The sequence below is a fragment of the Erinaceus europaeus genome, chromosome 12 (genome assembly GCF_950295315.1).
Source record: "Erinaceus europaeus chromosome 12, mEriEur2.1, whole genome shotgun sequence".
Taxonomy (NCBI): Eukaryota; Metazoa; Chordata; class Mammalia; order Eulipotyphla; family Erinaceidae; genus Erinaceus; species Erinaceus europaeus.
The window spans coordinates 54,340,183-54,355,617 of NC_080173.1; the positions used below are offsets into that span (position 1 = coordinate 54,340,183).

A 15,435-nucleotide genomic window follows, 5' to 3' on the forward strand; every position below is an offset into this window, starting at 1 on the left:
CAGTCGAGAAACTTGCTAAGTAGGGCCCATACCTATTTACTCCTTTTAGAAGCTCAAGATTCCACCCCTTTGAGTTGTTGGGAAGGTTTCTACTACAAAATACCCTTTCCAATTTTGAGTTTTTATGAAAAACGGAAACGTCCTTTAAGCTACTGGGCGACGAAGGGGTTAAATCTCTGCAACCTGATGGATTCTGGGGGGTTTCCTTTCTCAACTCTACGAATTAAAGCCGCTGGGGAGAGAAATTTTTGCCCGAGGTAAAGATGAAAACCGTTAACTTCAACCATCAGGCTTCTGCCCTAAACAAGAATGGCTACCCACGCCCACAAAAGGTGGGGTTTCCCTAACTAAGTATGTCCGACTCCGGTTTCTATCAATACTATCAGTGTCACTCCCCGCCCGATTCCAAAATGGCGCTCACTGGCCTCACCAAAACCAGCGAACCTCCCAGCACCCTCACTCGCCGATAACGTCAGTTGACGCGAACTCCAGCCGGAAGTGAAGGAAAAAGCGCCTCAGCCCGCGGCGCCTGCGCAGAAGGCACTAGACGCTGTGAAGCAGGAGGCACTTGGGGACGTCCGCAGGATTGGGACTGCTACAGAGGCCGCCACGGAGCCCACAGGAGCGACCGTGCCTACTGCTGCTGCCGCCGCTGCCCGAGTCGGATCCGTCGGGCCGCAGCCGCCGGCAATGCCGCGAAGGAAGGTAAGAGGAACGGGCAGGAGGGATGGCGGGTTTCTAAGGGCAGTTGAGAGAGCAACGTGACGCAGTTGGCCACGCCTCACAGTGGTGGAGTTCCAACTTCCCGTCTCCCCAAACCTAACTGAGCTAACCTCTCTTCTGTCCATACCCAACCGAAAAATGTGGGCCCGACCCTGGCCTCGGCCTGCGCTGGTAACTATTCCCGCCCTCTGCTTGCCTGGCTCGGAGGCGTTCTTCACGCTAATTGGTCGCTGAAATGTCTAGGAACATATTGATTGGCTGGTGGCACCGCCCATTTGGACCCAACGGTCTCCTCCCCGCGTGCGGGGGCGGTGTCTGGGTCCGGCCCTGCGGCCCTCCGACTGGCTGGAAAGAACGATCCCTCGTCTTTCGATTGGCTGGGCTTGGCAGTCTGTCCTGTGGGGGCGCGGTTTAACCAGAATGCAATTTGGTGTCAGGATTCCCCGCCCTCGGAGTTGGCGATGTTGATTGGTGCAGAGGCGGGGTTTGGGGCACCTTCCTTTCTGGGCCGGGGGCACAACAAAAGCGGAGGAGGACCCGGTGGTGGAGAACCAGCGCCCACTCCCCAGGGATGCCACTGGGGCCTGTTGCATCTGTTTTGCTTGGTTGTACAGCACCTCGGAAACGCATTTTCTACAGTCAGAAGCTTGCTAAAATTGGGCAGGACTTCCTACATCACCGACGGACAACCCCCTCTCTGCAACTGAGCAGGCGGAAGCCTAATGACATGTCCTCTGAGTCACTCGGTGAGGCAGCGTCAGGCTCAGGACCGCAGAACAAACCTAGTTTAAGCCGCTAAGTACTTGCCGACTTACATACTTACAAACTGGCTAGTGGGCATTCAGAAATTAGACATGGTCCCTAGTTTGACATTACAGCAGAGTGGTTTGGAAGACAGACATACAAATAACTGGAATAGTGTCTTGCAAATATTCTCCTTGGGTGTATATATAAAAGGCTGTGGGAGTAAGATGAAAAATAAATAGGTAGGAAGTTGGAAGAGCTGAGTTTGAGAGTCAGGCCAGGAAAGAATGTTTAGAAATAGGACCATCTCCAGTCAGTCGATTTTTCTGTGATGCCTTCTGGGATTTCTTCACTTAATGGGCAGATTACCCCTGAAAAAAAGGAAACCTAGGTGGTATTCTTGCTTATTCTTAAAAAAATTATTCTCTTCAGTGGTACGGGAGGAGGTGCAGTGGATCAGATGTTGAACTCTGAAGCATGAGGTCCCAAGTTCAGTCCCTGCTGCCAGAACATGTGCCAGAATGATGTCTGATTTTCTTTCTTTCCTTCTATCCTTCTCAGTAATAAATAAATAAAATATTTTAAAAACAATTCTTTTCACAGACTATAAAATATAACACTGCATCACCTCCCTGTGACTCGAAGAGAAATATGCAAAGTAATTTCTTTCAAAAATCCAAAAAGTTATGAATTCCAGATATAACTGCTCTGTAGTTGTGTACGTGTGTTTTTTAAATTTATTTTTATTTTATTTGATAGAGATCAATAGATAAAGGGGATATAGAGGAGAGAGAAAGAGAAGACACCTGCAGCACTGCTTCACTGCACATGAAGCTGCCTCTCTGCAGGTGGGGACCAGGGGCTTGAACCTGGGTCCTTGTGCATGGCAGCATGTGTGCTCTCCCAAGGTGTGTGTGTGTGTGTGTGTGTGTGTGTGTGTGTGTGTGTGTTTAACCAGGGTGCTGCTCAGCTCTGACTTAATGGTGGTGCTGGAGACTGACCCTGGGACTTCAACCTTTTGTCCTAATGTTTTTGAATAAAGAATAGGAAACTTGTGGTTTGAAACTTATTAACAGGAAAGAAAGAGAACCAGAGCACATGTGATGCTGAGCATGGAACTCAGAAACTCATACTTTAAAAAAATATATTTATTTATTTTCCCTTTTGTTGCCCTTGTTGTTTTTTATTGTTGTAGTTATTGTCATCGTTGTTGGATAGGATAGAGAAATGGAGAGAGAAGGGGAAGACGGGGAGAGAAAGACACCTGCAGACCTACTTCACTGCTTGTGAAGCGACTCCCCTGCAGGTCGGGAGCCGACTGGAACCAAGATCCTCATGCAGGTCCTTGCGCTTCATGCCACGTGCGTTTAACCTGCTGAGCTACCGCCTGACTCCCACAAACTCATACTTTTATGCCCTGGCAAGCCACTGCATCACCTCCTGGGCCACTGACTATTTTTTAAATATTTATTTATTTATTCCCTTTTGTTGACCTTGTTTTATTGTTGTAATTATTATTGTGGTTGTTATTGATGTAGTTTGTTGGATAGGACAGAGAGATGTGGAGAAAGGAGGGGAAACAGAGGGGGAGAGAAAAATAGACACCTGCAGACCTTCCTCAACGCTTGTGAAGCGACTCCTCTGCAGGTGAGGAGCTGGGGCTCGAACTGGATCCTTACACCGATCCTTGCGCTTTGCGCCACCTGCACTTAACCCACTGTGCTACCGCCGGACTCCCCTTGACTTTTTTTAAAATTTATTTTACCAGAGGACTGCTTAGCTCTTATTTGTGGTGGTGGTGGTGGTGGTGGAGTTGGTGGAGTTGAACCTGAAGCCTTTGGTACCTCTGGCATGAAAGTCTTTACATAACCATTATGCTATTTCCTCAGCCCTGATCTTTTTTTTTTTAAAGATTTTATTTATTATTAATGAGAAAGATAAGAGGAGAGAGAGAAAGAACCAGATATCACTCTGGTACATGTGCTGCCAGGGATTGAACTTGGGACCTCATGCTTGAGAATCCAGTGCTTTATCCACTGCGCCACCTCCCAGACCACAGCCCTGACACTTTTTTCCATTCTGACTTTCACCAGTTTGATATAATAAAGGGTTATAGTGTTAATACTCATTTGATAAAAGTTACCTTTATGGTTAATCATGCTTCAGGAGGTTAATTTATAAATAACTACTATTTTAAAAGGTGATTTTAGAGAGCTGAGTGGTAGCACACCTGGTTAAGTGCTCACATTACAGTGTCTAAGGACCCAGGGTCAAGCCCTTGCTCCCCACCTGCAGGAAGAAAGCTTCATAAGTGGTGAAGCAGGGCTGCAGGTGTTTCTCTGTCTCTCTCCCTTTCTTCCCCCTCTCAATTCCTCTCTGTCTCTATCCAATAATAAATAAATCATAAAAAGGTAATTAAAAAATCCTATTTGTGAATACTTGAAAGTCTTAATTTTTTAAAAATTATCTTTATTTATTTATTTGACAGAGACAGCCAGAAATTGAGAGGGAAGGGGGTGATACAGAGGGCGAGAGACCTGCAACACTGCTTCACCACTTGGAAAGCTTTCCCATTGCAGGTGGGGACCAGGGGCTTGAACCTGGGTCCTTTCACATTGTTATGTGTGTGCTCAATCAGGTGTGCCACCACTCAGTCCCTACTGAAAGTCTTTATATGCAACCTTATTTTTTTGTATTTTTGATTTCCATGTGGAGAATCTTCAGTGGTAGTAACATAAGAAAGATAACTTTTAGCCTTTTTTTTTTTTCTTTTTTACTTATTTTGGGATCAGAGTTGTAGATCATGACATTTTGATTGTAATATGAATTTTTAAAATGTGTTATCTATTCATGGAAACTTAGAACAAAAGTTAATCTAATGTTTTTTTTAATCTTTTTTATTTATTATTAGATAGATGCAGAAATTGAGAACGTATAGGGAGATAGAGAGCGAGAGAGACACCTACAGCCCAGCTTCACCACTCGTGAAGCTTTCCCTCTGCAGGTGGGGACCAGGGACTTGAACCTGGGTCCTTGCCCGCTGTAACGTGCACTTAACCAGGTGCACCACCACCTGGCCAAATCTAAAGGTTAAATGGTGTCTTGCACTAACATTTTTTCACCACACTAGACTTTTAAAAATTATTTTATTTTTCCCCTAAATATTTATTTATTTTGGATAGAGTCAGAGAGAAATTGAGAGGGAAGGGAGAGAGAAAGAGGAGGGGAGAAGAAGAGAGACAGACTCTTACAGCACTGTTTCACTGTTTTTGAAGCTTCAACCTGGGTCCTTGTGCACTGTAATGGGTGTACTCAGTCAGGTGTCCCACCACCCAGCCCCAAACTGGACTTTTCTTTTTTTTTAATTAAAAAATACATGCCCTTGTTTTTTATTGTTGTTGTAATTATTGATGTTGTTGTTAGATGGGATAGACTGAAATGGAGACGGGGAAGACAGAGAGGGGGAAGAGAAAGAGAGACACCTGCAGACCTGCTTCACTGCCTGTGAAGCGACTCCCCTGCAGGTGGGGAGCTGGGGGCTCAAACCAGGATCCTTACACCAGTCCTTGTGCTTAATCCGCTGCGCTACCCCCGGACTCCCTGGACTTTCCTTTTTCTCCCTCTCTCCCATTCTTTCTTTCTTGCCAGGATTTTTTTTCTCCCCTGATAGGTCAGGGAATGGAGGTGAGATGCAGAGAGAGAGAGTGAGACACATGGAGACCTGCTTCACCATTCGTAAAACTTCTACCCTACAGGTGGGGAACACAGGCTTGAACCTGGATCCTTGTGCATGGTAATACATGCGTGTAATTGGGTGTGCAACTGTCAGGCTCCCACTGCACTGGACTTTTTGTTAGTGCATGATTATGTAAGCCAGTTAATTTTGAGTTGTGGTACTGATTTGTTTCACAACTGGTGTTTAGTAAGAATTCCTGCTTGTGGTCCGGGAGGTGGCACAGTGGATAAAGCGTTAGACTCACAAGCATGAGGTCCTGAGTTCAATCCCCAGCAATCACACCAGACATCACTCTGGTACTTTCTCTCTTTCCTCCTATCTTTCTCATTAATAAACAGATAAAACATTTTTAAAAAAATGGAATTTTGGGGGGCTGGATGGTAGTGCATGCGCACCAGGTTAAGTGCTCATAGCTCATAGTACAAAGTGCAAGGATCCTGGTTTGAGCCTCTGGCTCCCCACCTTCAGGGGGGTCATTTTACGAGTGGTAAATCAAGTCTGCAGGTGTATGTCTGTCTTTCTCCCTCTCTGTCTTCCCCTCCTCTCTGAATTTCTCTCTTGTCCTATCCAGCAACAATAACAATAACAGCAAAGACAACAATGGAAAAAGATGTCCTCCAGGAGCAATGGATCTGTGGTATCCACTGGAGGGGAGAAACAATGGGGTCAATTCCTGGAGGCAAAAACCCCTGGAGGCTAATCCCTGGAGGAAAAAAAAAGAATTTCTTAATTTAACACATACAGGTTGTTTCACTTAAATACCATAAATAAAGGGACATTGACTATAGAACCTTTTCTTAGGTTTCAACTTAGTGTTTTCAGCATCATGGTTCTTTTTTATTTCCAGTGTTAATACATGCCCACAGAATAAATGCTTCTGTGCTAATGTCTGGATCTATGGTATTACAGAGAAATGCAGGCAGTAGTTCAGATGGAACCGAAGATTCCGATTTTTCTACAGATCTCGAGCACACAGACAGTTCAGAAAGTGATGGCACATCTCGGCGATCTGCCAGAGTCACCCGCTCCTCCGCCCGATTGAGCCAGAGTTCCCAAGGTAAAAGGCTTTCTCTTCCTGACTGTGCTTCACAGCTGACTGACAGGCTGTCTGTTATTATGCTAGGTAATGTGAAAGAATGGTTTGCTGTAGATGACAAAAGTTGGTAACATGCAGAGTGAATGAATGCAGAGCTATCAAGTTTTCAGGATATTTTTTTAGGGGGGTGTGCTGTCCAACTTGTGACCCAGAGGAATTATGTCTGGTATAATGGGTATGTGACAAAAGTGTGTGCCTTGAACCAATTAATTACTTTCAGACTGTAGTTGTTCTATCAGTAAAATAAGGGACCTTAGTGCTTCACTTTCTATCAGAATGGTTTAGGTTTAAGGACAGAAATAATAGTTTGTTAAGCTAAGTGGAGTACTTAAAATACTTCCAAAACTTTGGTTTGGTTTTATAACATAGTTAGTAGGTGTGTGTATGTGTGTGTGTCTCTCTGTGTGTGTATAAGTATGCTGAAACAAATACGTTTATTTATTTTGCCAGAGCACTGCTCAGCTCTGGCTTGTGGTGGTGCTGGGGATTGAACCTGGAATGTATGATGACTCAGGCATGAAAGTCATTTTGTATAACCATAATGCTATCTTCCTAGCCCACCTGAATTTTATTTTTTCACCACCAGTTCTGGCTGATGGTGGTTTTGGGGACTGAGTCTGGGACCTTAGAACCTCAGCATGAGAGTTTGTTTGCATAACCATTAAGCTGTCTCCTCAGTTCGGCCCCCTCTCCCTGAATTCCCTGAATTTTATTTTGATGGGAGAGAATAGGTAAATTAAAAAAAAAATTATTCCCTTTTGTTGCCCTTGTTGCTTTTTTATTGTAGTTATTGTTGTTGTTAATTGATGTTGTCATTGTTGGATAGGATAGAGAGAAATGGAGGGAGGAGGGGAAGATAGAGGGAGAGAAAGATAGACACCTGCAGACCTGCTTCACCACATGGGAAGTGACTCCCCTGCAGGTCGGGAGCTGGGAGCTTGAACTGGGATCCTTCCACCTGTCCTTGTGCTTAACCCGCTGCGCTACCACCTGACTCCCAATAATAGGTAAATTTTGGCACTGGAAAGTAGTTTGTAGATTCCCTGCAAAAATTAGCCACCTGGGATTAGATTTGGAGTGTACCTCTGACTTCTAGCTCTGATCTGGGAGTCCCTTAGGGAGGAAAGAAGCTTACAAAGCTGGTGCTGTGGAAATGGCTCATCATATAGAATGCAGAGCCTGTATGCAGGTTTGAACCTCTCTTCCACATGTGCCAGATCAGTCTCTGGTCTTTCTCTCTACCAATCAGTAAATCTTCAGAGGGCCAGGAGATAGTTCAACCAGTAGAGCAAACCCTTTGGCATACATAGAAGACCTGAGTTTCAGCCCACATGGGAGCACCGTGCATGGCAGAAAGGGAAGTAATGTGGTTTTCTCCCTCCTTGCATCTCTTCCTCTCTGTTTTTATCTGAATTTATTTTTTTCTATCTGAAATTAAAAATGAATCTACTGGGAGTGGTGGATGAATCATGCTGGAATGAAGCCCCAAAACACACGCACACGCACACGCACACACACACACTGTGTATATAGACAATAATAGATTAAGGGGGAAAATTGCAGTCTGCTTTTAGCAATTGTATAATGCTAACTTGGTACGTATTATAATAAAAAACATAGTGAGAAATGAAAGACAGTCTTTCTAGCAAGAAGTAAGCTTGTTCTTTTTCAGCTGCTGTTCCTAACTTCATTTTTGAATTTAGCATTTCACTTGTGGGTGTTACCTCTTGTGGGTTTTCAACTTTTTTGTTTTTTGCCTCCAGTATTTTTTCTTCCTTTTTAGCTAGAAGGTAAGAGCACATCACTGCTCTACTAGTAATTTGTGAAGCTTCCCTTTTTATTTTTATTTATTTATTTTTTACCAGAGCACTGCTCAGCTCTGGCTTGTGTTGCAGGGGAATTGAACCTGGGACTTTGGAGAGTGAGAGTGTCTGCATAACCATTATGTTGTCTACCCCTACCTTGAAGCTTCTCTTTTACATGGTGCTCCCATGTAAAGGCCAGGGGCTTGAACCTGGGTTCTTATATACATGGTAAAGTATGTGCTTTATCCCCTGTCTCATCTCCTTGCGACCTTTGGATTTTCAACTTGGTGAAGTATTTTTGAGCACAAGGGGAATAATGAGAAGCAGTTACTGTATTTTGGGCCTTGAGAGCTTGCTTGGAGGTTTTAGCAGGGGAGCGCAGCTACTCACATACCCTCGACTGAAGGCTGGTCTGTTGCTATCTGGGTAAGGCTATCCTCTTCCACGGAGGGTTCAGCTTTGGGAGGGACACACATGGAGCGGTGAGGGAGGATGAAGACACCCGCCTAGCCAGTTAGGTCAGCCAATTCAACCCTGGTGATTAATGGTATGACAGACATCACAGCCATATTGCCCGCCCTCACATCTGACTGTTTGTATCCTATATACTAGAGTATAGTAACAGAAACATCCTAACTCCTGGGGGCCAGGTGGTAGCGCACCTGGGTAAGAGCACTTATTTCTAAGCTCAAGGACCTGGGGGGGGGTCTAGCCCCCCTGCTCCCCACCTACAGAGTGGGATGCTTCATGAGTGGTGAAGCAGATCTGCAGGTGTTATTTTTCTCTTCCCTTCTTCTCTCAATTTCTCTGTCCTATCTAAAACAAACAGACAAACCCAACAACCAACTTAACTCCCGACTCCCAACATATTTGTTTTTATAAGAGAGAGAGGGAACAGCGCTGCTCAGCAGTAGCATATGGTGGTGCTGGGGAGTGAACCTGCTACCTTTAGGGGGTGGTCCTCAGATAGGCAAGTCTGGTACACAGCCCCTTAGGACAGACACACAGTCAGCTTATTAGTTTGCATAACTTCACAGGGTTCTAGTTACAGTGTCATCTACTTTTTGCTCTAGAGAAGATCATTTAGTCTACATTGTAAATGCAGTCCCCAAAGTAGTGCAACATTCTGGTCATGAAATATAATAATTAGCAAACAACTCAAGGGAGTCGGGCGGCAGCGCAGCAGGTTAAGCAGATGTGGCGCAAAGTGCAAGGACCAGCAAGGATCCCGGTTGGAACCCCAGGCTTTCCACCTGCAGGTGGAGTCGCTTCACAAGTAGTGAAGCAGGTCTGCAGGTGTCTCTCTTTCTCTCCCCCTCTCTGTCTTCCCCTCCTCTCTCCATTTCTCTCTGTCCTCTCTAACACTGACAACATCAATAACAACAATCATAATTACAACAATAATAAAAACAAGGGTAACCAAAGGGAAATACATAAATTTATAAATAATAAATTTATAATTTATAAATAATAAATAATAAATTTATTTCCTTTTTGTTGCCCTTGTCTTTTTTTTATTGTTGTTGTAGTTATTATTGTTATTGATGTCATCGTTATTAGATAGGACAGAGAGAAATAGAGGGGGAGAGAAAGAAACCTGCAGACCTGCTTCACCACCTGTGAAGCAACCCCCCTGAAGGTGGTCCTTGTGCTTTGTGCCACCTGCGCTTGACCTGATGCGCTGCCGCCCGACTCCCAAATAAATAAATATTTTAAAAAAATCTTTAAAAAAGGGAATCGGGCAGTAGTGCAGCGGATTGAGCGCATGTAGCGCAAAGTGGAAAGATCGGAGGAAGGATCCTGGTTCGAGCCCTCTGCTCCCCACCTGTAGGGGGAGTCGCTTCACAAACAGTGAAACAGGTCTGCAGGTATCTGTCTTTGTGTCGCCCTCTTTGTCTCCCCCTCCTCTCTTCATTTCTCTCTGTCCTATCCAACGACGACATCAATAACAAGAACAATAATAACTACAATGATAAAACAGCAAGGGAATAAATAAATTTTTTTAAAAGATTTTATTTATTAATGAGAAAGATAGGAGGAAAGAGAAAGAACCAGATGTCACCCTGGAACATGTGCTGCTGGGGCTTGAACTCAGGACCTCATGCTTGACAGTTCGGTGCTTTATCCACTAAGCCATCTCCCAGACCACGAAATAAATATTTTTTAAAAATCTTTTTTTTTAAAAAAAACTCAGAGCTCATGTATTACCTACCTGTTTTAAGTGTTAAGTATTTACAACTTCCAGGATATGTGTAATTACACTTGGTAAGAACATTACATCCTTTCTCAGTATATACTGGCCCCTCTGCCTAGAATAGTATCTTCCCATCTATCTATATCCTTTTTAAAAAATATTTATTTATTCCCTTTTGTTGCCCTTGTTGTTTTATTGTTGTAGTTATTATTGTTGTTATTGATGTTGTTGTTGTTGGATAGGACAGAGAGAAGTGGAGAGAGGAGGGGAAGACAGAGGGGGAGAGAAAGATAGACACCTGCAGACCTGCTTCACCACCTGTGATCGACTCCCTTGTAGGTGGGGAGCTGGGGGCTCAAACTGGGATCCTTATTGTGGGTCCTTGCACTTTGTGCCACCTGTACTTAATCTGCTGTGCTACCACCTGACTCCCGCTTCCAGCGTTATTTTTATTATTTATTTATTCCCTTTTGTTGCCCTTGTTTTATTGCTGTAGTTATTATTGTTGTTGTTATTGATGTCGTTGTTGTTGGATAGGACAGAAATGGAGAGAGCAGGGGGGAAGACAGGGAGAGAAAGACACCTGCAGACCTGCTTCACCGCTTGTGAAGCAACTCCCCTGCAGGTGGGGAGCTGGGGGGCTCGAACCAGGATCCTTATGCCAGTCCTTGCACTATGCGTCACCTGCACTAAACCCGCTGCGCAACTGCCCAACTCCCACTTCCAGGGTTATTACTGGGGCTTAGTGCCTGCACTACAAATCCATTACTCCTAGAGTCCATTTTTTTCCAATTTGGATGCCCTTGTTGTTATTGTTACCACTGATTTCATTGTTGTTGTTGGATAGGACAGAGAGAAATGGAGAGAGGAGAGGAGACAGAAAGGGAGAAAGACAGACACCTGCAGACCTGCTTCACTGCTTCACCACTTGTGAAACACACACACACACACACACACACATACACACACACACACACACACACCCCGTGCAGGTAGGGAGCCGGGGCTCGAAACAGGATCCTTACACTAGTCCTTGCGCTTCGTGCCATGTGCTGGTCTACTGCCTGACCCCCATATCTATAAGGTTTCATTCTGGGGCTGAGAAGATAGCACAGAGGTTGTGAATCAAATTTATTTTCACCAATTCTATCTATTACACTTAAAAAAAAAAGGAATAAAAGAAATTCAAAACTGAAATTAGAGCAAATTTGAAACAATAGAAACTCCTTAGATGATGTATAAATATTAGATAGTTCCAAAGATAAAAGTAAAACTCAGTGGTGTGCCTGGTTGAGTACATGTTATAATGTGCAAGGACCCAGGCTCAAGCCTCTAGTCCTCACCTGCAGGGAGAAAGCTTTGGGAGTGGTAAAGCAGGGCTGCAGGTGTCTCTCTGTTTCTTTCCTTCTCCCTCCCCTTTCCTCTCAATTTGTCTGTCTCTAGCCAAGAAATAATTAAAGAAAATTAAAAAATTTTAAAAATAAAAAAGCTAAAATTCGAAGGCAAAAAGAGAGGATACAACTATTGCTGGGTTTTCAGAAAAGTTATGATGCATTTTTGAATAGAAGAACATGAAAAAAAAAAACAAGCCATGTTTTGACAACACAATATTTGTGAAACACTAGACCTGTATACCAAGAATACCACGTGCAGTGCTGGGGATTGAACCCATAATCTTAGGTATGAATATCTGATGCTTTACCAGTTGAGCTAGTTCCCCAGCCACTGCTAGTTTTCTTTTTCTACTTCTCTCTCTCTCTCTTTTTTTTTTTTTTTTTTTTTTACCAAAAGCACTGCTCAACTCTGGTTTAAGCTGGTATGGGGTTGTTGAAACTGGAACTTCAGAGTCTTAAGCATGAAAGTCTTTTTTATAACCATGTTATGTTATCTCCTGCCACCCTAGTTTTCTTGTTCTTAAAGGTCAGAAAATAGATTTAGAGGTATTAGCTTGTCCATGTTATTATAGCTATTTGATATGGTGGAGTGAGTAAGGTTTATTATTGGTCTCAGAACCTAAATTTAATTCTATACTTGTGGTAGGCCTTTTTGTGTGAGTGTGTGTTGAATAGCTGGTGAGATTCAGAGAGAAATAGGAAGAAATAGATAGAGGGAGAGACACTGCAGCACTATTCCTGTGCCTGTGAATCCTCCCCCATATGCTGTCCCATGGTGGTCTGGGGCTCAAAAACCCAGGTTCTTGTGTATGATAATATAATTGTGCTACTGGGCCCACTACTAAACTTCTTGCTTATATTTTCTTTTACAAAACGGTGTATGTGTGTGTGTGTGTGTGTGTGTGTGTGTGTGTGTGTGTGTGTGTGTGTACAATTATACTGCTGCAAGTAGACTCTTGTTTTTGTTTTTCCAGATAGAGGGAGAGAGGGGAGAAAGATAGAGAAAGGGAGAGAGAGACTACAGCACCATTTGTTCCCTTTGCATAGTGCATCCATATAGTGATAGGGGATTTGAACCTGTTTCTCACTCATAGTAAAATGTGCACTCTACTGAATGAGCTCTCTCAAGACTACAAATAGAGTTTTTATTTTTTTATTATTATTATTTTTTATATAGGGGAAGACCTTCAGGGCTATCACTGGGGCTGGGTGCTAATACTGCAAATCCAATGCTTCTGGCAGCTGTTCCCCCCCTTTTTTTTCCTTTTCATTTGATAGGTCAGAGAGAAATTGAGGAGAGAGGGAGATAGAGAGCTGCAGGCCTACTTCACCATTCATGAAGTGTCCCCCAGCAGGTGGGGAGCAGTGGTTGGAACCCAAGTCCTTGCAAGTATCCTTGCACATAGTACTATGTTTGTTCGATTAACTGGGTATGCCACCACCCGGCTCCTACAGATAGAGACCTTAAGGATTTGTTGGATTTTGTGAAATAGTAGAAGAGGGCTTATATAATAACAAGTCATATGCATGGAAATAAAAAGATTTCCTCTTTCCTCTTGAATTATTTGTTACCTTTTATAATTGGCATCAGATTCCAGCCCTGTTCGAAATATGCAATCATTTGGCACTGAGGAACCTGTTTATTCTACAAGAAGAGTGACCAGGAGTCAGCAGCAACCTACCCCAGTGACTCCAAAAAAATACCCCCTTCGGCAAACTCGTTCATCTGGCTCAGAAACTGAACAAGTGGTTGACTTTTCAGATAGAGGTGAGTAGCTATGTTATGATTTGTACCCATTATAGAGATGATCTGGTCAGTTTCCTTTAAGGAACATTTGGAATATATTAGGTTAGACCTGTAACAGGTAAAAGGTTCTGGTGCCCTCATACCCACAAAGGAATAAGGGGTATCCCATATTTGTCACACACTTGCTTTATCAGTTTATTTATCTCTGGATTTCTGAAGAAGGGTGACCTTTAGTAATGGGAATGGCAAGCTATTGAGGTTGGGATTACCAGCCCCAATGAGAGGACTTGGAACAGAGGTCACAGAGTGGTAAACTTCTAGCCTGCCAACATGGTTGTTGGTTTGCTTGTACAGTTTGTATATCTTTAAAAGTTCATAGCTAACATTAAAAAAAAGAAAGAAAACGAAGATTGGGAGTAGATAGCATGATGTTTATGCAAAGAGACTCTCATGCCTGAGACTCTGGAGTACCAGGTTCAATCCCTTATACCACCATAAGCCAGAGCTGATCAGTGCTCTGGTAAAAAAAAGGAAAAGAAAAGTTCACATACAGATAGGGGTTACTCCTCCCCCCATCTCTTGTTTGTTTTTGTTTTTGTGTGTGTGTGTGTGTGTGTGTGTGTGTGAGATAGAGATAGGCATAGAGAGAGCTGTGTGTGTGAAAGAGACCAGAGCACGAAAACTTTACTACAGTGAGGGCCAGGAGCCTGGGTCATGCACATAGTAAAGTACTTCTTTCTTTTTAAAAAGGAATTAATTAAGTGGTCACTTAGTAGTAGTAATAATTGGTTGGACGTAAATTGTAGTTGTCTTCTTGAGATGAGCTTTAAGCTCTTATAGTCGTTTGGTTTCCAACCTGCGATTTTAGAGCCTAGAATTGACAGATTACCTGTAGGTTAACTTGAGTCCAGTCCAGTAACAGCCTTCACATCAGCTTTGTTCAGTGCCATCTAGAAAGGCAGCAACAATTTTCGTTTGTCTTCTATCCTCTTTATCCCCTAGGAGTGTAGAATGGCATTGTTTTTGTATTGTTTGTTTCCCTTATTTTCTTTCTTTTTTTAATTTATTGTTTTTTCTTTTTTAAAAGATTTTATTTATTTATTAATGAGAAAGATATGAGAAGAGAAAGAACCAGACATCACTCTGGTACATATGCTGCCGGGGATTGAACTCAGGACCTCATGCTTGAGAGTCCAGTGCCTTATCTACTGCGCCACCTCCCTGACCACTGTTTCTCTTAATTTCTACCTAGTTTTGATTACCTGTCGTTGGTGAACAAGAAAAGATACATGGCATGTATTAGGTAAACCCCAAATTTAGTTTTTTTCCCCAAATATAAGTTTAGAATTTAAAATGGCACAAAGGGAGTTATGAAATTTCTCTTCATTTTCCACTTACGAGTACAACAGATAAGTGGCTAGTGGTTAAAAGTAACTGGTTAAGTCATAGAAGGTCTGGAAGCCCAAAGGCTGAATAATACATTTCTGAATAAATGAATACACTCACAAGTTTAACTAATTGCTTTTGGTCTAGAAACTAAAAACACAGCTGATCATGATGAGTCTCCACCTCGAACTCCAACTGGAAATGCACCTTCTTCTGAGTCTGACATAGACATCTCCAGCCCCAACGTGTCTCACGATGAGAGCATCGCCAAGGACATGTCACTGAAAGACTCGGGTAGTGATCTCTCTCACCGCCCCAAGCGGCGTCGCTTCCATGAAAGCTACAATTTCAATATGAAGTGCCCCACACCAGGCTGTAATTCTCTAGGTTAGTATGCCCTGGCTTCATGAGACCTTGTGCTTTCCCTTGGAATTAGGATCACCCAGAAAGATTTTTTTTTTTTTTTTTTTTTTTTGGTGACCTAGCTCTAGGTTCTTCAGTGACCAGATGTTCTGAGTGCTAATGAGTTGTCCCCTTGAATAGAAGCATTTCTGCTTTTTTCCTTTCTTCTTCCCCCTCCAGGGTTATTGCTGGTGCTCGGTGCCTGCAA

The 15,435-nt window shown here is 43.2% G+C and overlaps 1 protein-coding gene across 7 annotated transcripts in view; it reads left to right on the forward strand.

Annotated features, from left to right (window-relative positions):
* The first annotated feature begins 441 nt into the window (after positions 1–441).
* The window catches only part of KAT7 (lysine acetyltransferase 7), a 54,944-nt gene continuing 39,950 nt past the window's right edge, over positions 442–15,435 (forward strand). Inside the window, exons 1-4 of one of the 7 annotated variants that reach the window (XM_060203673.1) lie at positions 442–705; positions 6,113–6,260; positions 13,284–13,460; positions 14,973–15,212. In XM_060203673.1, coding sequence (XP_060059656.1) covers positions 691–705; positions 6,113–6,260; positions 13,284–13,460; positions 14,973–15,212 — 580 coding nt within the window. In that variant the 5' untranslated portion in view covers positions 442–690. The remainder of the gene's footprint in view (positions 706–6,112; positions 6,261–13,283; positions 13,461–14,972; positions 15,213–15,435) is intronic. The other 6 variants (XM_016189340.2, XM_060203671.1, XM_007525620.2 and 3 more) reach the window with 6 other exon arrangements.